The sequence below is a fragment of the Peromyscus leucopus genome, chromosome 3 (genome assembly GCF_004664715.2).
Source record: "Peromyscus leucopus breed LL Stock chromosome 3, UCI_PerLeu_2.1, whole genome shotgun sequence".
NCBI lineage: Eukaryota > Metazoa > Chordata > Mammalia > Rodentia > Cricetidae > Peromyscus > Peromyscus leucopus.
In genome coordinates this window covers 152,180,337-152,206,204 of record NC_051065.1, presented here as the reverse complement: position 1 = coordinate 152,206,204, position 25,868 = coordinate 152,180,337, and the positions used below count along the sequence as shown (strand labels likewise).

Here is a 25,868-nt window from a genome sequence, read left to right as displayed (position 1 = left end):
CCCATTCCCCTAATGTCTCCACTGTCTATTATGGCGGGTGGATATATGTGTATGTGTATGTGTATGTGTATGTGTATGTGTATGTGTGGAGGGGTGTGGGTGGGTGGTGTAGAGGGAAGGAAGAGAGGACTGGGTGCATGTGCCTGCAGGTACACGTAGAGGCCATGGCTGTTCAGACCCTGTTTACTGCCCATAGTGTTTTGTTTTGGGGTTTTTTGGTGGTGGTTCTTGGTGTTTTTGAGACAGACTCTTTCGTTGACTTGGTACCTGCTGAGCAGGCTAGGCTGGCTACTCAGCAAACCCTGGTGACAAGGCTGTCTTTGCCTTCCTAGTCCTGAATTACAAGCCCATGCTGCCTGTTTTGAGGTTTTTTTTTTTTTGGGGGGGGGTATTCATGTGTGTTGTGGGGAATTAAATGCAGGTGCTCAAGCTTGCACAGCGAACACAGAAACAGAGCCAACATCCGTCATGTATTTTTACAGCATGTTGACTTATGATTATGTTTTGTTCTATTGGTATTAAAATTCCATGCAACTGTTGTCACATTGGAACATAAATGTGGTGATGTTTTGTTTGTCCTCTAACAAATAAAGCTTGCGTGAAGAACAGAAGGTGGAGCTAGCCATTAGCTAACCACAGAGGTCTGGAGGTCTATACAGACAACGGACAGGAAGTGATATGGCTGGGTGGAGACAGGAGCTCAGCCCCTCTTCGGTCTGAGGATTCCGTACAGGTAAGAAGTCTCTCTAGTGCTTGGCTTTACTTCTCTGATCTTTCAGCATTCACCCTGATATCTGACTCCGGGTTTTTATTATTAAGACCAATTAGAATTTGCACTACACGTGAATAAGTTATCAACAACCCTGTTTGGCTCCAGAACAATTTCCTATTTCTCTAGAAGTGAGGGCTATATTTTTATGTCAACACCAGCAATTGATTCATTAAAGTCAGAGAAACTGCTCTGTGATGAGTCTAATTCCAAATCCTATCATTCTATGTAGTTCGGGAAATGAACCTCAAGTTCCTATCATTCCCCAGAGAGGGCAGAGTTCGACCTTCTCAGGGACTTTTGTCAGGACATGGCTTTCCTGAGCTCTTCAAAACCAATCTCACTATTTTATTCTTTCTATTGTTTCGGTGTTCAGAAAATTTTCCTGTGAAGTAGCAACATTTTAGAGGACAACAAATTATACATGTACATGGGCGAGAGTGTGAGATGGTCCTCACAAGCTCCTGTGTCGCACTTGGTCCCCAGCCGGTGGTGCTATTCTTAAAGGTGGAGCTTTGCTAGAGGCAGAGAGAGGGTCCCGAGTGGGTCCTGAGTGGGTTTTAATGCCTAGCCTCCCGCTTCCTGCCCGTTCTCTCCTTCCTAACCTCAGACACTGTGACCAGCTAGCTGCACTCTCCCACCATGCCACCCTGATGGAAGACTGGACCCCTTGGTAAGCTGTAAACCCAACCACCCTAAGCGGTTTCATGCCAGTCCTTTGGTCAGGTGACAAGCAGAGCGGGTGATACCCAGGTGCATGTCTGTACAGGAAACAGCAATAGCTCTGCATGGTCAGGCACTCTGACCCCAGGGCTTCTCACAGCCAGAAAGCAGGAGTGGAGCTGACTCTGCTTCTCCCGCACTTGGGAATGAAGCTTCCTTCACATCTCCCCTATCTCTACTGCGGTGCACTTCCCCACCCATCACGAGACGCACCCGCTTCTCGCCACCACCTGTCCCCGTGCTCTGTCGTCCTTATCTTTAGTGCCCTTTCCCTCCAGCTTCTGAACAGCTTCCCATGAACAAGCAGTGCAGTGCAGCTGCTAATAACACTTCGTTTACTCTGTTGCTGAATGTTGGGAATTCATACACAACTTACCACTGCTTACTTCTACAAACTCAGCTGACAACTCATTATATTCTAAATAGACATCTGTCAAGTGACTATTTAAACATAAAACAGTTCTTACCTTCTATGTGTCCATGCACTCTAGTCTCTCCTGTCCGATCCGCAGTCTCAGATAAAACACCTACACCCTTTAGTGAAACACTGGCAGAGATACTCTGTTGAAACAGACATCAAAATGAGTTACATACGGATTTCTTAATCATTTTCTAAGATATTTCAATTTCCTGTTTAAACACCGTTAGAAAAATAGGACAAGCATGCACTGAAAAGAAACATGTCAATAAAGGAACCTATATGTGCTCTCGATAAAACCTATCTTAGCTCTGCTCTGGTTACCAACTGTGACAGAGAGCAGGGAAGATCAGAAGAACACATTCCTTAAAAGATTAACTGATTCTCATGTTTCAGCAAGCTGCTAAGCTAAGAACATGTAACATTATTTCATCATGCAATGTAAGAGGACAATTAAGAAAACAGACATCTTAAGAAATTCTTGTAAGTTTACTTACTTAAATATAGCACAAAACATTTAAAATATGTCCAATGACAGAAATTTAAAGTCAGAGTAAGAAACCTGGCAAGTATAGTAAGAAACCTTTTCTGTTTTTATAAATAAAAGCGCACAAAAATCAAATGTAGAATGTGACCCCTTCCCAATCAAAAAAGAAATTCCAAAATATGCAGTAAGCTTTGATAAGAAAGGACATAAATGTATTTCAGTGTTTAATATGTGCTATGGAATTATTATGTATACAGTATATTATACATCTATGAATGAATATTCAACTTGGTGCTTCTGAATCATCTCGGGACATTTACATCAAAATGAACAAATGTGATTCATTGGAACATTCTTGACTCTCATGGGGCTGGCTGCTGCTTTCATCCTCTAGTTGGGAGTTTACATGTCATTCTCAGAGAGCACGCTAACGCCACCTCCACTTTCTTTATATAAAGCGGTTAGACTGACTTACAACAAGTTGTTTGGTCTTCTGTGCTATGATTACCGTAACCTTCAGCCCTCATTTGTAATATTCAGCATCTCACTGCCTCAGACGTAATGGTAACTCAGTCACAGAAATTTACTCAGGGACAAAGCATTTAAGATCTCACTAGAAAGACCTTATACACTGAATCACTATATTCTTCTAGGTTATTTAATCAATGGTTTCTTGAGACTCACCACTTCCAAACTGGAAATGTTTTTGCCACGTCTACCTTCCTATTCTTTTCGTGGCACTACTTCTCTACTGCCCTCAAGTGTGAAACTGGTCCTCAGTGTTCGTTTCATTCTGAAGAGCAGGAGGATCTTGCTGCCGCCACATATTTGTAGATATGTTATCCTCACAAAATGTTTTTATCTCCTCGTCACACTTGTGCATCACTTGTCTTTATGGCATAACAAAGTCACTGATGTTCAGATAGGTTCATTTCCCCCCAAATTCTATGAATATTAAATGCCAGAACTAAGTATGGACATGTCTTCTGGCTGTGGGGGTTCCAGTATGCACAGTGACTACACTTCCAAGCTGTCCCCTTCTCTTTCTATGGTGGTGTCATTACAACTGGTCATCATTATTGATATTGATGTTACTTCAAGCACGGATCCTACACAGGTAGTCAACATACTTCACTTCTGATTAAAGGAATTAAAATCTATTAAAGAAGAAATTAAATGAAGACAAATTTAAACAAGATTGCTGTAACCCCACAAGGTTACATTCACTCTTTTCTTTCTCCTGACGTTTCCTCACAGATTTATACTTTACAATCCAGGCAGAACGACACTCTCAAGTCTCATTTGTTATCTTTTCAGGTTTCCAAGGTGAAACTATAGATCCAGATTTCCCTCTGATCCCATAGGACCCGCACACACCCATATCCATCACAGGATCTTTCAGGTCATAGGTTGAAATTTTTTTTTAATTTTTACTTAATCCAAAGTGGTTCCTTCTGATTTCTACCTCATTAAATGAATCGCACAACTTAGCAGCACTTGGTAGAGAACTATTATCTATAGGCTGAAAATGTGAGGACACAGTCCCTCACAGGCCTACATAGGTGGAAAGTAAAGTAAGCACCTCCATTTTACGGTATTTGTCAGTACCTCAGAATCCCAAGGAGATTCTTCATCTTCGTCTTCTCCTAATCCTAAGGCAGACATCATTTCTGTAAAACGTGGTCACACATGCATTAATGAGAACGTTTATCATTGAATTTTAAACACATGCATGTTTATCTACATTCACAAAATTACAGTAAAGATAATGGCAAAAAGGAATTTCACTGGGTCGAAGCAGTTTCAGGAAAAACTATTATTAGAAAAAAGGGCAAGAGAAAAATATTTATAAGAAACAGATAGTGTTTCTGGATCTAGACTTCAGCTTTTTATAACAGTATTAAAGCACGGAAATTATTTCAAGTATTCACTAACTCACCACTTTTATTACTTTTGTGCCAACCGTCGCCACAGGTTAAATTGTCATGGTGTGGTTGCTCTTGTGAAGTCCTTTCAACAGCATCAGCACCGTTTTCTTGTGAAGTCCTTTCAACAGCATCAGCACCGTTTTCTTGTGAAACCCTTTCAACAGCATCAGCAACATTTTCTTCTCTTCCAATTGCAGGCTTAGTTGGTCCTTCCTATGGGGAAAACATCCAACTTCAGTGTATTTCAGTGCAATTTACAGGGGGCCATTTACTGTTTAGTGAAAACGGGTGTCAGCAGGTCACAGTGAGATAAAGGTCAGTGCCTTCAGTCTGCGATGTACCAAACGGGGTATAGAGGACCTAGAAGGCAGACCTGAGGAATGCTTTAAGAGCGGTGTATGGGCCTGGAAAGGGCTCAGCAGTTATGAGTACTTGCTGTGTTTCAGAGGACACGACTGTAATTCTCAGCACCCACATGGGAGCTCAGAACCATCTGTAAGCCCAGTTCCAGGGCACCTGATGCTTCTGGCCTACAAGTATACATACATGCAGCAAAATACTCATATAAATAAATCTTTTCAAAAAAGAACATGACTCAATATTTACATGAAAGGAGAAAGGACCCCTCTCCCCGCAAAACCCCATCTAATCAAAAGCGATTCCTGAGCTTTAAAGATAAAAGAATTTACAAACCATTGGGTCAGGTGACTGGCAGGATGGAGAAAAGGTCTGGACTCTGGCTGGTGGTCCAGGCCCGATTTCAACTCCATCTTCATCTTCACTATTGGAATTACTATTGTCAAACAGGACTCTACTTCCTAGGTTCTCAAAGCCACATTTTGTTTCTATTCCAGAACAAAACACAACAGAAAGACCACATGAGGACATTTGCTTTGAGACCAATGGACAGCAGAAGAAGAGGCCTGTGCAAGTGACTTACGGTTTTTCTTGGACTGCTGAGCAGCTGTCCACAGCTCTGTTAAGTTAATTTTGGGGACATTCTAGAAAAACAAAAATAATTTCAAAAATAACATATAATAAAAATAAAACAATTCTAATATTCACTCTTATTATCTGATCTAACACAAAGAATGTTTTTGAATCCTTCAGATAGATTCAAATATTAATCCTGCCATTCACTAACCACAAACCTCCACTGCGTAGATCATGGGATACGAATATCACCAAAATTTTACTTTCCTTATACCTAATTATTACACAATTTTGTGATATCCTTTAGTGTATTACTTAAAGGAAAAAAGCCTATAACAAAAATTAATTCACAATTTAGAGTACTTCTGAAAACACCAACATTTAAGAAATTTAAATTACTTTGAACGTACTACCGTGACTTACATTTGCATAAATTACTTTTAGAGGAGAAACTACGAGGGCTGATTTTTCTGCAGCTATAGGGAAACAGTGTAAGTTATTCTACCTTGTGTGCCAAAAAGCAAAAAATAAACTATTATATATATGTAGCTCTTTCTAGGAGAGAAGGGAAAAAAGAGTATTTTTTACTGTGGGGCAAAGACTGGCAAAGCCACACACACAACTAAAGAGAGGATGTGACTAAATATGCCAACAGTGAAGAGAAAAACACCGGCACTAGGCACTGAAGACATGGGACACGTATCCTGGAGGGAAAGTGTGGACGTGCAAATGGCAAGGGAGGGGCAGAAAGAGTGAAGGAGGGAGGAAAATACTGAATGAGTTCAAGTGAAGAAGAAAGGAGAAGACCTGTCCTGGCTAGGGTTACTACTGCTGCGATGAACACCAGGACCAAAGCAAGTTAGGGAGGAGCGAGTTTATTTGTCTTACACGTCAGCATTGCTGTTCATCATCAGAGGAAGTCAGGACCGGAACTCAAAAAGGTCAGGAACCTGGAAGCAGGAGCTGATGCAGAAACCATGGAGGGATGCTGCTTACTGGCTGGCTCCCCATGGCTTGCTCAGCCTGCTTTCTTATAGAACCCAGGGCCAGCAGCCCAGGGATGGCCCCACCTACAATGGGCTGGGCCCTACCCCCATTGATCACTGATTGAGAAAATGCCTTATACTCCGATCTTATGGAGGCATTTCCTCAAATGAGGTTTTCCCTTTCAGATAACTCTGGCTTGTATCAAGTTGACATAAAACAATCCAGTACAACATTGAAGCCTAAGATTTGTACAGAAGTGTGAGAGCCTTGATTCACAGTACATCTGTAGTAATGATTTGTGGTTATAATTTGTAGATATTACTAAAATGAAAAGTTTAATTCTGTACTATAAAATAATGCTTTATTAGTTAATCATGGTTATCTACCATCACCTGAGAGATATAACATCATTATCAGATGAAGGAAACATTGCAAATATAATGTTTCATTAATGTCCTACCTGGAGAAGATTTGTTAATCAAAATTCTATGGGTAATATATAAAGCTTCAAAAATATATATTATTTAATCCAATATGGGGAGGGTCTCAAGATAAGTTTAAGATATTTTAATCATCTCATTGATAATTAAAAATTCAGTTTCAGGACAGTAGACATCTACTGGTGCCTTCTTCCTTTTCATGATAATTTTCTAATCTGCTTTTGTTTTGTTTGTTTTTATATGACATTTGCTCAGTGTAGCTCACATGAGTTTACATCCAAACCTCAAAAGGAAATAAAAAGCAAGCATGTTTTTAGAAATTCAATAGACTTTATGTTTTTTATACGTGATAGTTCCTCGACACAATGCACCTGAGTTTACATTAAAAAGGAATATAAAGGTAAGCCATAGTTCTAGAAATTTGTAAGACTTTATTTGGGGTAGAACATTTACTCTTCAAGCATATAGTTAAAACTGGAGGGAATGATGTGGGAAAACCCTCTCAATATAGACTGTAATAAACAGACTTAAGTTGGAGCATTTTTACAATTTCTGGTATTATGGTAATTTATATGCAGACTAAGGATAGAAATAATAGAAAAAGCTCACCTAAAAACTATATCATACAGCTAGGCATTGTTGCTGTATGCCTTTAATCCTAGCACTTGGGAGGCAGAGGAAGGTGGATCTCTGTAAGTTCCAGGACAGCCTGGTCTACAGAGTGAGTTCCAGGACAGCTAGGGTTATACAGAGAAATCCTGTCCTGAAAAACAAACAAACAAAAAACAAAACAAAACAAAAACTATATCATACTAAGAGGTGTCTAAGTCAAAAGAGAGACAGAAACTATATGCTGTGTATTTATAACTTTGAACATAAAGGCACCATGGAGAGTCCATGATTTACTATACTAACTAGGCCCATCAGATATTAATTTGGGTATATTATAAAAGTCATATCTATATAATTTACAAGTGTTAATAAGGTATATTTATTGAAGTAATTTTTGGTTCAATCTCATATTTTCTGTATTGTAAGAAGTTTTCCTTGATGGAATTTTCCTGTCACTGTGGATTTTCTGGTTCATTTCTTTTTGTAGCTTCTACCACCCCAAGGAACAATCAGTCTTTGATATTCATCAAAATAAAAAAATTTGATTAGTCACTGTTCTACAAAGTAGTTTTCTCTGATCAATACTCCACATAAAACAGTGATAGATCACCACTAAATCTAAGAGCAAACACCAACAAAATAAAACCATCATTTTCACGAAACTTCATTTTACCTTGCTATCAAAATTGTAGTCATCTTCATCCGATGTAGGCCAGGAATCAGCAGGATCAGGTGTACTGGAAGACCTTAGGACAATAGAACAAACATCCTAAGCCGAGGTCTTAAAAGAAATCTAGGAACAAGCAGTTACCCCGTGGATGTCTGACATCACTTTTGTCTGCAAAACTGAAGAGAATCTTCTGACCTAACACATGGGACCAACCCTGTCAAAGATGGCAGCTTTGAGCTGGGCGGTGGTGGCGCACAGCCGGGCGGTGGTGGCGCACGCCTTTAATCTCAGCACTCGGGAGGCAGAGACAGGCGGATCTCTGTAAGTTCGAGGCCAGCCTGGGCTACCAAGTGAGCTCCAGAAAAGGCACAAAGCTACACTGAGAAACCCTGTCTCAAAAAACCAAAAAAAAAAAAAAAAAAAAAAAAAGATGGCAGCTTTGTACTCAGTCTGAAAATGACCTGATTAAGACCCCTCAGGCCAGGACTGATGGCACATGCCTACAATCACAAAGAGGGTCAGACTGCCACAAGCTGAAGGCCAGTCTGATTGCATGAAGTGCTGAAGGCTGGGGAGGGTTATGTAGTAAGACCTAGGACCCTATAGCTTCCAGGTACCATAAAGCAGTATAGGGAACCCTACGAAATATTTAAAAGGTTTGAGAATTATTTTAAGTACATTTAAGTACAAGCTAATGTTCTTGGAAATACATTTTCTAGATATTAAAATATTAAAAACTATAAAAATCTAATTAATTTTTCCTAAATAGGTCATGTCTTTCTTAAGTACACACAAACTACCAATCCCTTGAAAGCCATCATAGGTACTCGGACCTTGTACCCTTTACTTCCTTATGAACAGCTAAATACCTTCATCCCTATAGGTTTCCACTTCCAGGTCCCTTTTCTGCAGGCTCAATGGCAATTTTCAACCTTTAAACCTTCACCTTGTGAAGGCACGGGTCCTGAGATAAGGGTGGGCTCAAATGATGACAGGAAGCAACTGTATCTTCCTGTGAGTGATGTCTCCATCTCCTGCCAGCCCCCTGGAAGCTTGTGACTGACCAGGCTTCTGGCTAACCCTACTGTGGCCTACCCATAAGGACATGAGCTGGGAAGAGGCAAAGATGAGGGGACATCTGGCACAGGACAGACTCATGCACCTCCAGTCTGCTGGTACGCGAGGGGCTCCTGTGAAGTGGGGGGACAGCGGATGTGGAGCCACATTCCTGTCTGCTAAAGGACTGCCCAGGAGCTCAAACTATTTTTTAACAGTTTTCAGCAGAAACTCTCTAAGTTTCCTTAAAATTCTGAAACTCTAGTGGTTTTCACTTTGTCTGAAGAGTGTCAGGAATACTTAGCTGACAAAAAGAAAATGGGAAAGAATATTTTAGTTGAGAAAAATCAGTTATGAAAATTAAATAAAGGTAAAACATGGCTAAAGAAACGAGAAGTGAACTGGGAGATGATGATGCAGTTAAAAGCACTCACTATGCAGGAGCAGGGCAACCTCTAGGAGTATAACTACTTCTAAGGAAGACTTAGATCCAAGTTAGCATAACTGCGTTTGACTTTCTAAATTGTCCTGCCCTAAATCTTACTCAGTGCTGCACAGGCCCCCATCAATCTATGCAGAGGGACAGCAGACTTGGGAGCTGAAGAGATGGCTGAGCAATTAAGAGCACTGGATGCTCCTCCAATGGACCCAAGTTCGGTTTCCAGCACCCACACGGGCAGCTCACAGCCACCTGTAACTCCAGTTCCAGGAAATCTGATCGCCTCCTCTGGTCTCCATGGTACCAGGCACACACATGGGCACAGACTTCCATGCAGGCAAAACACTCATTAACATAAAATAATAATTTAAAAAAACTTAGCATGAATAAACCTTTGTTAAAATAGAAAGTCAAATCATAGATAAGGTACCAATTAACCATGGGATCATAGGCTAATTACTCTTTCTGAGTGACTGCTGCTTAATGCATTGTAAGGAAAGCAGAAGGGGGGAGGTGGGTTAACAGCAGGTGCTTTGCAAAGCCCTGTGGCCACTGTAAGAAATAAACGTTAATCGTACCACACAATATCTAGCTCACAGCAGAACACTTAACAAATCTGTTTCTATCCCCTGCATTCTCTAATCAGTTAACATTCAATTTTAACAATGTTATATATTCCTACCCACCTGGTTAAAGATTCCTCTTCAGAACCGTTATCCACTGTTAAAGAAAAACATAAAGTACATTTAAAATTAACACTAGAACAATGTGTTATTATTATTAATGCTCCTCTTTGGTACCACACCTAGAGGCTATCCTAGAATGAATGCTAATAATACTACTGATAGGTAATTGGTCCATTGAGGATGCTTGTCCCACCTTCTTTGTGTTTATCGAATCCAAGAAAGAACAGAATGTATAAAAATCTGATCCCTAAAGGAAAACAGACAGTACTGTGACCACAGTCCTAACTGAACAGTATCAGAGCGACAGGAGATGGCATAATTGGCAGGATCCAGATCACAGGCAGGATTTTTCCGGACTAATAGCACTGGGAACAATTACAGAAGTACAATTATTTTGTTACGATACAACACAGCTTTCCCAGATTTTCAGTCAATGCTGTAGTAGAGGATAAAAACCCTGCCACAAATAAGCACAATCTCGGAGTACTGTGAAATTTCCAGGCCGTAGCTGGTCTTTTTTTTTTTTTTTTTTTTTTTTTAATGTATAAAAATAAGACTATTAACTCAAATTTTCAGAATGCAACAACTGTTGGCTTTCCCTGGTAAAAGAAATGCAAAGTATGAATTAAACAAACTACTCAGTGTCTTGGCATTTCCCATGATTCTACTTAGGCCAAGTCTGGGGCTTTGTTCAGCGGTAGAGAACATGCCCTACGAAACAGAACAGAACAGAACGGGCCTGGCGGTGTGGTGGAAGCAAGGATACCTTAAATGACTATGTTCAGTTACCCTGGTAGTGAACTTAACGTTTCAAACACTGGGAAACACACTCACTGTACTATTCCAACTACAGGACTATGCAGGAAAAAGTAAAATTCTGAAGACAGTAAAAAGAGCAGTGGCTGCCAGGGGGTGGGGGTCCAGGAGAGAGAAATAGGTGGAGTCCAGGGAATATTTAGGACAATGGAATTATTCTGATTTGGAAACTAGAGTGGTAACTACAAGTCATACGCTGGCCTAAAGCCGAGGGCTATACAGGACTGCAAGTGAAGCACATGTAAGCTAGACACACTGGAGTAACAACGCTGTGTCAATGTAGTGAACAGTCTTAGCAGGTGCACTCGCCACTTGGGTAGAGCGTGGTGACAATGTAAGAGGCTATGTACCTTTGGGAGTCACAGGGTACATGGGAGATTCTGTTCCTTCCTGTTAATTTTGCTGTGAACCTAAAACTTCCCCCAACACTAAAGTTACTAGCAGGTAACTAGCAAGTAAGGTCCCAGGTTCCATTCTCAGTGTGTGCACACACACGTACACACAGTAACAAAAGAAAAAAAGTTATTTATTGTTGGAAAAAATATTTAGTAAGTCTACTATGAAAAGATCAAAGGACAATATTGGTATTCTCTCCTAAACTGAAGTCTCTGAAAACACACAGAATAATTTTAATTCTATACCTAGGGAAGAAATTGATAAAAATTAGTGAAAAAATAGTGTAGCTATTTTTAGTTGCAATACTTTATTAGTGACTCCAACAACTAAAATAACATTCTTTTAATAAGTGTAACCTATTTGCTATAAAATCCATTTTATGCTAAGTGCAACTTGTTGTAATGTGGATGGATGAAATATCCACATTAAAATAACTGAAAATAATTTTCTTAATGTATTTCAGGGGCTAAAATTAAATAATTTTTTCAGGAATATTCTTTTAGTCTGTAAATTTCCTTTAACTAATTTCTTAAATAATCCTCAATTCTAGACTGAGAATAAAGAAAAAGGTACAAATGTCACTTATACAGTGATTTTTGTTTTATATTGCTCTTCTGTGATCAAAACTTTCTTAACTTTCCATGTTTACCCAGGGAAGGCCACAAAGTGATTCTTCAGGAGGAATCTTACCTGGATTGCTATTTTCAGAATATTTTAGTCTCTCTCCATCATATTCAAGTAATTGTCTGTTGCTATGTTACAAAAGAATGACAAAAATTACCATTTTAATCCTGATAAGCACAACAATTATTAAATATATTAACTTTATAACAGTATTACAAATGAAATCAGAGCTAATATCAGAATCATATCCCACATCATTCAAATGTACAAGCTCTCCAAGCTTTTGAGTATGCTTCTGAGGAAAGAAAAATGCAGGTGAGATGGTGAAAAACTGAAGGCTGGCGGGCTAACGGGAAGAATGGCAGGCCAAGGAGAATGGCGGGCAGGTTGGAAGGTGTCCTCAGCACGGCGCTCCAGCCCTGCCGGCAATGGTTTACTCTTGGGTAGTGCATTTCTCTTAGGGTTAAACCTCGTTTCAAAAATTATGATTTTAGAACTTTCAGTTACCAAGTTCCTCTGAAGATCCACAGAGAAAATACAAATCCATGCTAAGCTATTTTGGAGTTCCAAGCAGAATCTAAATGAGTGTGTGTTCGTTCACAGGTTCTAACACTGCTGTAGTTAGTTACAAATACTGAGGTTTACCTTCATTATTAGCCCTTCAATTCTTTGTGGTTGTTTGAGCCCAATCAGCTACACCGTAATTTGAACTAAATGTATTGGCAAGCATCTTATTAAACTAGGCAACTGTCTCCTATGACTGAACTAATCAATCACACCAAGGGCGAAAACACAAAGATTAACTTGGCTTAGGCACTATTCCTTGCCTACCTACAAGCTCTGACCTTATAGTTCTCTCTTTAAACAATGCTTAACTTCTACATTTCTCTCTAATTGGCATGGAAGACAAACTGCTCTGTTATACGTGGTCGGTCATGACGAGGACCTAGGTCTTGTAGGAGTGTAATCTTCCTTGATTTAGAGATGTCTGCCGAAAGCCTTCCTTTTTATCCCTATTAAACACTTTGAAAAGCCAAGGCAGGTTCAGGAGCTTGCTGGCCAGCCTGCCTGGCCCAAAAGGTGAGCTTCTGGTTTACCACCCTCCACCCTACTCCTTTAAAACAGGCTCTTTCACCAAACCAGAAGTGCTTTTGGCTGGTTAGCCAAAACCTTTCAGGCTAGGCAGGCTGGCCAGGAAGCCCCAGGACCTGCCTATGTCTGGCCCCTTGATGTTAGGATTACAGACACACCCAGCCTCGCCTGGCTATTTACACAGGGGCTGGGGATTCGAACCATGGTGCTCCTGCTTGTACGGCAAACGCTCTCACCCACTGAGCCATCCCTCAGTCCTGGTACCACCCAAAGGATAGGTTATCCTCCTTTTCATACGAGGAAGCCGGAAGTGAAGCTTAGTACTATGGGAATCTAAAACTATCTCTTTCCCCATTATTTCCACCAATGACTTAACTTTCATTAAAGGAAAAGATTAGCCATCTCAGGCTATCCCTTCCCTTCTGCTCAAGCCAATTAAAAATGTTAGACTATTAGAAACAAGACAGGAAAAAAGGAACAGTATGTAATGATGATTAGCCACCTGACAACCTAACATCGACATTCTTCACAAGAGTAATTGAAAACAAAAAGTGGAAAGAAAGAGTAATCTGCAACTTCTACCTAGGCTCAACTTCTACTTAAAAGAAGTATATAAGCGGAGGTTTAAAAGGTTACCAAAAAATTAAGAATTCAATGTTGAGTCAAAATGCAAACGAAAGGTTTATAGAACTAATATAAAATTGAGATAGCTAATATGAGATCATAGATCAGGTTACAAATATCACTCATTAAAAGGGAATGTGAATCCAACTACAGGTTGTGTTACTCAGTCTGAATAACTTCTTATCTACTTCTTGAAAGAACAAACTACTATACCTTCCAAGCTGATCAACTGCATGAATACTTGCTTTCTTCTTTACTAAAAATTCCACAATATGCTGTTTATTTTCCTTTACAGCAAGTAACAGAGGTGTGAGGTCATCCTGTAAGACATTAAAAGCAATCTGTAATTCACAAATTGCTGGCTTCTCAACTGAAATTACATGAGTGCAATCCAGTCAACCCAACATCTCTGGAAGACAAGTAAGTCACGCTATCTTGTTTCAGTAGCTCCAAAAGAACTACAAACTTCAAGCATCATATTGAATTAATGAGCAAAATTACCATTTAATAAATCGTACAGCAGTGTGTGACATATCTAGCAGTAGTAAAGGAAATCTCCAGCTTTATTCAATCTTTATTTGAGAATACTTTTTTTGTGGCAAAGGCTAACACTGAAGGAGTAAGTTTCGGGGAAGTGGGTTGGAAGGCTTTGTAAGTGTGGAAGTTCCCACTAGGCCAGGGGTTCTCAACCTGTGGGTCGTAACCCTCTGGGGCTGCAAATTAGATATTTACATAATAATTCATAACAGTATCAAAATTACAGTTATGAAGTAGCAATGAAAATAATGTTATGCTCAGGAGTCACCACAGCGTGAGGAACCGTACTAAGGGTCGCAGCATGAGGAAGGCTGAGAACCGCTGCTCTGGCTGTGCACACTTGCTGCTTCTTATCTATTTATTGTGCCAGGATCCCAGAATCCACTGTCAGACACTCCTGCTCCAAGTGAGTCACTAAGGAAATGGCACTGAATGAAAGTCATAGACACAGATGGACATTCACTGCTTATGAATACATGGTCTGTGGGTCTTCGCTTATAAAATGAAGGAATGCTGTTTCTGTTGGAAAGCACAGGAGGAAGAGTTCTTGCTTTTGAAGATCCTGGATACCTGTTCACATCCACTGTTTTTCATTTGTTTTTACTCTAGCATCATTGTTTTTACTCTTAGGCAAAATATAAATCAACAATACAAATGTAATGCTTACAAACAAAGGTCCTGAGACAACCCTAATGGCAAGGGAAACCTGTCCAATGAAATTACAACAGCAACAAATAGTGTAAGTGTAAAAAAAGAAGGATCCTCAAACAAGAGGCACCAACAACATGACAGAGAAGACCCGCCCCATGACATGGAACAGTGAAGATGTCAAAACACAAAGAACACAAACAATATGAAAAGTTGTGTGGGAAAAACACCCACGGACTCAAAAGGCAAGCACGTCAGATCTGTCATGGGTAATCTTAAGCCAGGAGATCTGTGTACACACAGGGAACAATTATTTCCAGCCCTGCCAGTAAGGCACTGCTAACTAGACTGCTCTACCCAGCAAGGCTATCACTTATAACTGACTGAGAAATAAGAATACCTCACGACAAGCACACACTGAGGCAATTCACAACAGTCAAGCCACCGCTACAAAAGATCCTTCCAGGAGGCCGGCAAGATGGCTCAGTGGGTAAAGGACTTGCCGTACAGGCCTCACGACCTGATCCCACAGTGGAAAAAGAAAATGGACTCCCAAGCTCCACGACAGGAACAGATTAACAGAGGAGCTATCGTGTCCAAAGCGGCAGAACAGCAGACCCATAAGATTAAGAGGTGATGCCGGGCGGTGGTGGCGCACGCCTTTAATCCTAGCACTCGGGAGGCAGAGCCAGGCGGATCTCTGTGAGTTCGAGGCCAGCCTGGGCTACCAAGTGAGCTCCAGGAAAGGCGCAAAGCTACACAGAGAAACCCTGTCTCGGAAAACCAAAAAAAAAAAAAAAAAAAAAGATTAAGAGGTGACAAACGAAAGGACAAACAGCAGTCTGAAAACAGAAAAACTAACAAAATTACAATGGACATAAAAGGTCAGATTTTAATATAGTAATAGTGGGTGATTTCAGCATCCCACTCTAATCTTTAGATAGTTCATTCAAACCAAAATTCAAGAAGGAAACTTCCAAGTTAAAGTACACCACAGCTCAAATGCACTTAACTGTTCTCCACAGAGTATGTCCCACAACAGATATGGAACACACATTCTTCGAAGAAGCCTATGCAAACTTCTCTAAAACATGCCACATACTAGACCACAAATCAAGTCTAACCATAAAAAAGAACCAAAATAATGTCTTGTATGACCACAGTGAAGTAAAAGTAGAAATCAAGAGCAAAGAAACTATACAAATATCTGGTGATTGGAGAAATCGGGGTGGGGGGATTTTAAGTTCCTAGAATCAAATGAAAAAGGACAAACACCTCCCCAGAACCTCTGGGACAGACTGAAGGAGACTCCTAGAATAGTGTTACAGCTTTGAGTGCTTACATGAACAACTCAGAGTGCTCTCAAACAAACAACCTAATGATGCACTGCACAGTCTCAGGAAAACAAGACGCAGGAGCAGTTAAAGACAAGAAATAAGAGGTGTTGGGTCCCTGGAATAGGAGTTACAGATGATTGTGAGCCACCGTGTGGGTGCTGGGAACAGGACTCGGTCCTTTGTAAGGCAACGAGTGCACTTAACCACTGCGCCATCTCTAGAGCCCCTAAAACATCTAGTTTTTCTGAGAGGGTAAAAAGGAAACCTTTTGAAAATGCAGTAGGGTAAATGGTTGCGGGGGTGGGGAACGGGGAGGGAGATGGATCAGCAGGTAAGGGTTCTTACTGCCAAGCCTGTCAACCCAAGTTCAACCCTGAGACCCAGACGGTGGAAGGAGAGAGGCAACTCCGGAAAGTTGTCCTCTGATCTCCACATGTCTGCTGTGACACACACACACACACACACACACACACACACACACACACACGTCCTACATCCACAAATAAATGTAATGAAAAGAAAATAAGGCAATGGCTTAATCCGTGAGTTTCCCATACTGATGTATGGATTCTTTTTATCACAATGAATGTACCTTTAAGGGGCAATTATATTCAAACTTAGATTCCACCAATGGGTTAAAACATTGATTAGATCCGGAGTCCCCGAGATCTAATCATTTCTGAAAATACCCTCACAAAAATACACAGAAGTGTGTTCTCTCAATCCGATCATGGTGACAAGAACAACCACTGCAATATGTCACTGATGAATGTACTTTGGCTATTAGGAAATAAAGTCGTTATTATACCTTGTTTTTGGCTTCTATATTTGCACCGTGTGCGAGCAGTTTGGCTGCTATGGAGGTGTTCTCACCCTGGACAGCATAGTGCAGGGCAGTGTTACCACTGCTGTCCGCCACGTTCGGATCGGCACCGTGCTCCAGCAGTATTGCTGCACATTCTTCTTCCTCGCACTGCACGGCCTGTCGTTATTGCATCAAGAAACAGATAATCGGCTTAGGAGTTCAAAACAAGCACAGTTTAGGTTTCGTTATTACTATATTTAAATGAAATAGATTTCTTCGCCCCTAAGTAGTTAAATCAAATCCATCTCAGTTTGAACCGCTGGTCACTATGTACCTTAATGAGAGCTGTGCTGTTCTCACCGTCACAGGCATCAATGTCACATTTTCTCTCTACTAAGAGAGTCACCACTTCTGGATGGCCATAAGCACAGGCAAGATGGAGAGCAGTTCTGTGAAAATGAGAGCGCTTTTTAGTAAATTACAGAGCATCATCTAAAAGCATATTTCCTGTAATGTAATGTAAACGCCAAACAGTATGTAATATCTCGTCTTTCTTCTGGCAGCAGTACATTCATGGACCACCTACTGGATGTGTGTGTGGTGCTGCAATGAAGGCCTGAGACTCAAGCTAAATAAACCACTAGTTCCTAGCCCAGCAGCCAATTTGCAAAGAAGTACCGCCCCTGGATTTAGCTTGACTTGGACAGCAACACTCTTTTAGGTCTGCTACTCATAAGCCACCACTTAGCCTTTCCCTGCCTCATTTTCTCATCCGTGAAATGGACAAAGGCATTTTCCGCAAGAGCTTCACGACCTGAGTACACTCCCTAAATCCCATGTTAAAAGGAGAACTGACTCCTGAAACTTGTCATCTGACCTCCACATGCACAGCATGGCATGCATGCATGCATGTACACACACACATGTGCACGTGCATGCATGCACACACACACACACACACACACACACACACACACCTTAAAAAACAGAATGACAGTCTAGCCAAAGTGCAAGCCTACAGTTCACGTATGCTTCCAATTTGTGTGAGAGTAGGGAGAGGGGTACGACAGTGACGACTCCAGGGTGACAGACAGGTCAGCACTGAAGGAAAAAAAAGTATTTTGTTGCTTCCCATTTCTTCAAGTGATACAGCCAGGTTCCATCCTGAGTGTGGGCTGGTTATTTGAGACTGGGCTACTCTAGTTATCATGAAGCCACAGGGTCTGGGTAGCAGACATGGAGACAGGCATGAAGTTAGAGAAGTTTCCACATGAACACACTGACAAGCGAAGGCAGCAGTCAGCAAGGGCTGTGAAGGACACAGAAGCTGGTGACCCTGCCTTCTTCTGAGCACAGCATACTAAAACTAACAACTGACCAGACCCAGCTTCAGCTCAATACAACACCAGCTAAAAGAGGGGTGCTGCTATTCTGGTGACTGGTGGTGGTGGTTGCTTGTAGCCTTACTGAGCGGTACTTGGGATTGAGCGATCAAGAGAAAGCAGCTCAGCAAGACTCCCAACTCCAACCAGAAGAGGCATGTATCCCAACAGGTGCACAATTGCAACTGAAAAACACGGGCAATATGAAGAGAAAAGACAATGATTCCTCCAACAAGTTCACCAAACCAAGAAGCTTGAGCGGCTGAATGCCGCTTGTAAAACAATGAGTGGTTTCATGATGTTCAAACGAGCAGATAAATGAAATAATTCAATTCAGGAGGTGAAAAAAAAACCAACAATATGGATAATAAATCATGCAAAGATGTTGAAACAAATTAAATAAGTAAAATCCACAGTGGAAAATACCATCAGACGACAACAAACAGAAGAATGTCCGAGACTGACCCGAGGTCAAGGACACCACTTTATTGGTACTTACCAATAAAAGAAAAAAGAAAAACCATGATCATGACTTTCATTAACTGTGTCATAATTAAGAAATTAAATACAATTTAAGGAGCTAAAATACAAACTAAAAGTGTAAAACAAAAAACAAAGGTCAATGAAAGTATAAGCTGAGAATTTCCCAAATTTAACGACATCCAAGTATATGAAGCATTTAGAGCCTCAAAAGCCTCTAACGTGAAAAGAATTTTAGGCTCACAATAGAGTCAAATGGCAAGGGGCTGGAGCGATGGCTCAGCGATTAAAAGGACTGGTTGGTCTTCCAGAGGACCCAGGTTCAATTCCCAACACCCACATGGCAGCTAACAACTGTCTGTAACCCCTGTTCTAGGGGATTCGACACCCTCATACCAGACCAATCTCCAAAGAATAACATCAAGACTTCTCAGCAGAAACCCTAACAGCCAGGAAAATGTGGCACCACATAGCCTAAGCCAGTAAAGCAAACAACTGCCAACAAGGATTACTATATCCAGCAAGGTTAGTCTTTTAAAATCCAAGGCAGGAATAAGGAACATCTAAGACAAGCACAAACTAAAGGAATTCAGGACATCAGGCCAGTAGGACGGATGTTACTCACAAGGAGGAAGGACAACCGTAACACACGGTTCAGGACAGGAGCAGATAAACAAATGAGAATTAGGAGGTGGAGGAGGACTAACAGTACACCACCAAACCTCTACACCATGAATACAAAAACAAAACAAAACAAAACAAAAACAAACATATTTGAACCAGTGGGGTAGGGTGGGGGAGACCACAGAAACCAGCAAACCCCACAATAACACTACAAAGAGTCTTATTGGCTGGACTAAAAAGCAACTGTGTTCTAAAGGAAACACATCTCACTGACAAAGCCACACAAACTAAAGGATGGAAGCAGACATACCAAGAAAGTAGAAGCTTCCCACCCCAACCCCCACACACAGAAAAAAAAAGATCAGGATACAAATCAACATAAAAAACAGTAACGTTTGGTTGCCCCCAGAGGCAGAATGTTGAGTTCCTATAGCTGAGAACACCATGCACTTCAGACATAGGGCCCAGAGACCACTGAGCTGGAACTGACCCGAGTATCTCCTCCCTGAGGACCACCTTTTATGGTCCCAGAAGGAGCCATACAAGCTTCCAAAGGAGGGACGCACCCAACAGTCCTACCCATCTACGGTGCCTGTGGACCACAACAACAACAGCATGGGACTATGACCCTAACAGTTCAGTAGCGGCACGAATACCTGGATGGTAACCAACAGCACCCTAACTGGACTTAAGGCCATTCAACAAGAATGAAAGCCTGTCTGGTACTGAACATCTAGACAACTAACCAGGACTAGTGAAGTCATGGATCTTGGGGAAGACCCTACAACCACCACTTTACTAAACCAGCACAATCCCTAACTACATCCTGACTATTTGTCCTTACAGCACAGGTCCTCACCCCTCATCAAGGAGACTTCTCTTTGCAACTGACCATCACAGAAAACCACAACCAGCCAAACTGCAGAGCTGTGGAGTCCAGCCCCAGCAGATACATCTACAAAACAACTGTTTCACCTAAGGCTCGGGATCATAGCAGAAGATGGGTAAAAAGATTTTAAGAGTCAAGGACAGGGAGCTTACTGTGAGATTGTGTCTCCTAGAAATGTCAGAAGTTATACCCATAAAGTCTCACCGACATGATTGGCCAATGTGAGCTGAACAAGGACAACACCAATGGATGTGTCAAAGTGGATGGGAAAAGCCAGTGAGGTTTCAACTCTACACAAAGAACTATAAGCAAACGAGGAAAGTGCAGAATGGGAGAGGGGGTCTTCCCAAGGAGGAGTACACGGATTGGTTATCCATTATCAAATGGTCAGCCCTGAAAACATACACATGAGTAACATTACACAGACTGAGCAGGCTGTACTTAGAAGTACATATGTATATACATATACAAATATGCACGTAACAATAATTCATGAAAAAGAAGGTCATGAATTTGAAGTAGAGCAAGGAGGCTATATGGTAGCATTTGGAGGGAGGAAAGGGAAGGGGGAAATGATGTAATTATATTATAATCTAAAAAAAATCAGTAACTTTTCTTTTTTTCTTTATTTTATCACATTTTAAATATACTATGGCTAAGAGAGATCATACTTTGTGTATATGTATAATCATAACCACATGTGTGTATGACCTCTCCTTACTTGATATACCATCTTTCCATGTGAATCCATATCTACATCTACACTACCTTCAGTGGTCATATATTCCATCTTATGGATGGACCGCAATTTATTTATAAAATACATTTCCCAGCTTCTTCTTAATACAGTGCTATTTTAAGCAGTGCCAAGAAAGAGAAATGGCCTCATTATTTCCTAAATATATTTTAGAGACAGAAACATGTTTAAGTGTGGTAGAATACTTACTACCAGCTTGTCTGTTTGAAAAGTCTTAAGCAATGTGAGCATCGGAAGTCCCACTGCTCACCATCCTCATAGAGGGAGGCCCTGGAAAGTGCCATTTCTTTTCTCTTTCAACTTACGTTCCTGCTCTTACCACAGACACAAAATACTGCTCTACTGTCCATAGATTATTATGAATCTACAAAAAAAAAAAAACTTTACGCAAATTAAATTAAGAGTTCAGGGGCTAGGGATCCAGTTCAGTTCCAGAGAACTTGCCTGGTATTTCCAAGGCCATGTGTTTGATCTCTAGCAACAATACACAAATGAGTAAATATAACAATATTAATAATAATAATAGTTTAGATTTGAGGTTTTCTGCATTAACTTAAAAATTCTCTGTAAAATGATGATGGTTATGTGATATTCATATATATGTAATGTGAATACTGTACAAGTATACAGTTGCTTTATCCTTGGTTTTGCTTAGTCAGGTCTTGAGAATGGTTCATTTTAGGCTTTTAAAAAGCTCAATGGTAGAATTATCCTGATCATACACCACGACCTGCATTCAGTCCCCAACACACAGACACACATACATGACAGAGTGTTTTTGTAGTCATTCTTAGTCTTATTTGTTTTGATACTTCTCTCTTTTTTTTTTGATTAAATTACAATCTATCAGGAATTTAATTTAGTGACATAAACCTGTAGCTAGTTTTCTCCAAACAAATTAACAAGCTTATGAAGGTCATGTTTCCTACTGACAGGGGTGTTACCAGAATCAGTATCTAAATTCTTACCTATATTTGATTGGGTTCTTCTGGGTTTTCATTTCTGCCCTGCTCACTGATGTGTCTCTTGGCTGCTGATAAATGACTGATTGTGAAAACTCATGTTTTGATACTTTAGAAAGGTTTTTCCCAGTATCATCACAAAATCAAAAGCAGCATGAGAAACTCAAAATTGTTAAGACGTGGTATTCTTACTCGGTTTATGTAAAAGTGGTAAGGATACGTTGTTCACATTCTGGGAATTATCAGTCTTCTACTCAAGAACATGGAACTATTTTCCTACTTCAAAATGCAGCAGAAAACACATTCACACAGGTGTACGTTAATATATTATTGGATATTACTGGAAGAATTTTTAACCTTGAACAGAAATATTTCTCCCATTATGTATTTTTACAGTGGAAAATGTTTTTAAATGTGTGCAAAATAAATTGTTTAGTTAACTCGCTTTACATAGCCAATAAAGGGAACTGTAAGTGAATCTTACTCCAACTAGAGTGTTTTCCTGTTGCTGTCTTTGCTACTCATACAGGGGCGCGCTCTAGACCCCACCAAGGCTTAGGCATCCAAGTGCAAGGTGGGAAGTCAAGCTTCCTTAGTGAAAGCCAGCCTCTGGCCCTGCCTTCCAGCCCGGAAGCCAGACACGGTGCATGCTCCCTAGCCGGCCACGTCCCGCCCCGTTAGCCCTATTTATTACCTGTCCTTCTTATCTCTATCGTTCACGCCACTTTTCCCAAGGATAAGGATGTGCTGCACTTTGGCTACATCACCCACGCTTGCAGCCTTGTGGATCTTTCCCATATCCTTGTCGTGAATGTGGTACCTGGGCATGTGGGAGCCACCAGCACTCACACGTCCAAAGCCCACGGAGCTGTTCCGCGGGCGGGCGGAGGGGCCCAACGGCGATGGGCCCTTGCTCCTGAAGCCAAAAATCTTCTTCATGGCAAGAGGGTACGCCCCTCACAGGCACCTTCTCCCCCGCGTGGCGTCAGCTGCCACCACAACGCAGCCCTAGCGCCTACTGAAAAGCCAGCCTAGTTTCACGGAGTTCCAACGGCAAAGCCGCTGCATGGCTCAGCAGGGTTTTAAGCACAATAATCACCAAGCAAAGCTGCAAACTAGCAACCCGCGCCTTCCAGTCCCCGCGCATGCGCACACAGGCCCGGCAGGAAGCGCATGCGCAGGGTCAAGGCTCCGCCCTCTCTCCATTCCCGGAGGTCAAGTAGCTGCAAAGCCGCGTCTCTACCCCTGGACTTTCGCCCGAGGTCTCCTCCCTGGCGGTGCACGTGTGGAGTGCTAGTGTGGGGTGCGGGCCAGCCTCAGCTTCGGGGCGATCACTGCAGGGCTCCAGCGGGGACGGGAGCGCTGGCCCCGGTGGAGCGAGGACCCAGCACTCCAGGACCGCCTGCTTTTCCGGTGCCTGCAGAGGAGCCCAGAACCTTCTAGAGCAGCTGGAGGCCTGCTTCCCTGCTTAGCTTTGGCCTTGGGTTTCGGTGGCGGCTATAAGGTCCTCGGGGAGCAACCCTGTTGGCCTCTGGTCAGGCGACTCCTCTAACTGGACCTGGACCATGGATCAAACTAGAGGCAGCGTGGATGGGGGTGTGGTGTGGGAGATGAAGGGAAGAGATTTGTGTCAAACCAGTCCGTTGAGTAGTTTGGGAATTAGTGAATAAATGGTTGTGTTTCATAGCCTAAAGACAGTGTATGAGTTACACAAGTTGATGGAAGGTAAAAATGTCTGCATTTGGGGTCTGAATGAAGCAATGTGACCTTAAGTTTTTGGTTTGGGACTTGGAAAAGGTAATGTGTAGTGAATAGTTTTCCCAGTGAAAATTTAAATTCTTAATCATTTTGTCAGTCTAGAAACACAGTTCACCTCAGAGGGTGTGCTGGCTCTTCTAGGACAATTTGACACACAAGCTAGAGTTATCGAAAGGGAGAGAACCTCAGTGGAGAAAATGCCTCCATAATATGAGGCGTTTTCTCAATTAGTAATTGATGGAGGAGGACTCAGCCCAGTGTGGGTGGTGTCATCCCTGCACTGGTGGTCCTGGGTTCTATAAGAAAGTAGGCTGAGCAAGCCAGTAAGCAGAACTCCTCCATGGCCTCTGCATCAGTTCCTGCCTCTGGGTTCCTGGACTGTTTGACTTCCTGTGCTGACTTCTTCAATGATGAACAGCAATGTGGAAGCATAAGCCAGATAAACCCTTTTCTCCCCAACTTGCTTTTTGGTCATGATGTTTCATTGTAGCAACAGAAACATTAAGACAAAGGAAATAAAATACCATTTATTCTGGAGCCAAATATGGCCACACAGGTTCACCTTATCCCAAATTCCGTTCTGTTGCGTCCGCCTCGACCAGCAAGGAAGATGCAACACCAGGTTCTTCTCCAAGCAGTTTATTCAGGAACCTTGAAACAATCTTCTGACCCCGGGGAAAGCCAACCCACAACCTAAATAGCTTCTGGGCAGCCAACCCCAATCTGCCACGTGGGTACTGTGGATAGGTCCGGGTACGCGGGAGCAAGCCAAATCCTTAGCCTTAGCCAAATAAGGAGTTGTTTTTCACAGAGAGCACTCACCGTTGGGAGGGTGGAAGGCGGAAGCCAGCGCCATCTTTGAGGCACGGCTACATACAGCTCTCTACACCATTCCATGTTCCAATTTTAAGAAATTGTATAGAAACAGAACAACAAATCTACATACTTTTCAAATACATTGGTGGGCACATCAGATTGGTAGGATTTTTAGCAACACTGGAGGTGATGGTGACTTTGTTATACTCTTCAGGTGCCTTTTGATGGATTTCTTAACTCTTGATTGCTGGAAACTAGGAGTGTGAACTTTGAACATCCCAAAGATTCTACGTAATGGTAACAAAGAGGTTAGGTCACATGCACAGGAGAATAACATGTCTCAATATAATTTGGCTCCAGATATGCAACATTCAAAACCCCACTGCTGTAGTTCTGATCAGTCAGTCTTGTGGTCACTGTTTCTTTCTGGGAATTTTACTACACGGTATGGATCTGCTTTACATGCTGGACTCTGTTCATAATGGTTCAAAATCCATAAATTGTGGATTTATTTTTTTTGTAATAAAAATTGAAATAAGTTCTGAAGCATTTAATTAATCTTTATCAATAAAAAAACACAGGTCAAATATTGGGGTAAGAACCTAAAAGATCAGAGAACCGGGAGCAGCTGCCAGTTGCTTCCTACCTCTCCTGTTTCTCCATCCAAAAGGGCTGAGATAGTCTCAACCCTGCCTTACCATTTCCTGTCTCTTCTCTGTCTACAGTCTTTGAAACCCCTAAGGTCAGCTAGTGGCTAGCTCCACCCTCTGATGCCAAGCAAGCTTTAGTTGTCAGAACACAGTCAAAGTATCACACAACATTTCCCCCATTTTGCCTAAATAAAAAGCAAAGGTTTTTAAGCTAACATAGTAAAACTATATATAATAAGTACAATAACTATATACAAATATATATAGGCAATAAATACATTAACAATGTCTAGTCCATTTGCATTTGGCAAATACAGAGAGAATACTCCACTATCTGTCCTATCTTGGTGAGTCCAAAAGGTTGTACCTAATTCACTTTTTATCCTAACTTGGATTACCAACCCAAACCTATCCTTTTATGTCTCTCAACCTTACACAGTTTACACCTGTTTTGTGAATTTCTTTTAAGAATTTGGTAACAAAGAAAACTATAACCACCCAGTCTTCAACTCCATCAGAGACC

The 25,868-nt window shown here is 41.4% G+C and overlaps 1 protein-coding gene across 3 annotated transcripts in view; it reads right to left on the bottom strand.

Annotated features, from left to right (window-relative positions):
• The window catches only part of Ankrd30a (ankyrin repeat domain 30A), a 74,272-nt gene extending 51,014 nt beyond the window's left edge, over positions 1 to 23,258 (bottom strand). For 2 of the 3 annotated variants that reach the window (XM_037204225.1, XM_037204226.1), the window contains exons 1-12: positions 22,816 to 23,258; positions 17,362 to 17,476; positions 17,031 to 17,204; positions 13,914 to 14,020; positions 12,051 to 12,112; positions 10,149 to 10,182; positions 7,971 to 8,043; positions 5,266 to 5,326; positions 5,019 to 5,170; positions 4,337 to 4,538; positions 4,006 to 4,067; positions 1,960 to 2,053 (exon numbers count right to left, since the gene is read on the bottom strand). In XM_037204225.1, coding sequence (XP_037060120.1) covers positions 1,960 to 2,053; positions 4,006 to 4,067; positions 4,337 to 4,538; positions 5,019 to 5,170; positions 5,266 to 5,326; positions 7,971 to 8,043; positions 10,149 to 10,182; positions 12,051 to 12,112; positions 13,914 to 14,020; positions 17,031 to 17,204; positions 17,362 to 17,476; positions 22,816 to 23,060 — 1,381 coding nt within the window. In that variant the 5' untranslated portion in view covers positions 23,061 to 23,258. The remainder of the gene's footprint in view (positions 1 to 1,959; positions 2,054 to 4,005; positions 4,068 to 4,336; positions 4,539 to 5,018; positions 5,171 to 5,265; positions 5,327 to 7,970; positions 8,044 to 10,148; positions 10,183 to 12,050; positions 12,113 to 13,913; positions 14,021 to 17,030; positions 17,205 to 17,361; positions 17,477 to 22,815) is intronic. The other variant, XM_037204227.1, reaches the window with a different exon arrangement.
• Positions 23,259 to 25,868: the final 2,610 nt, after the last annotated feature.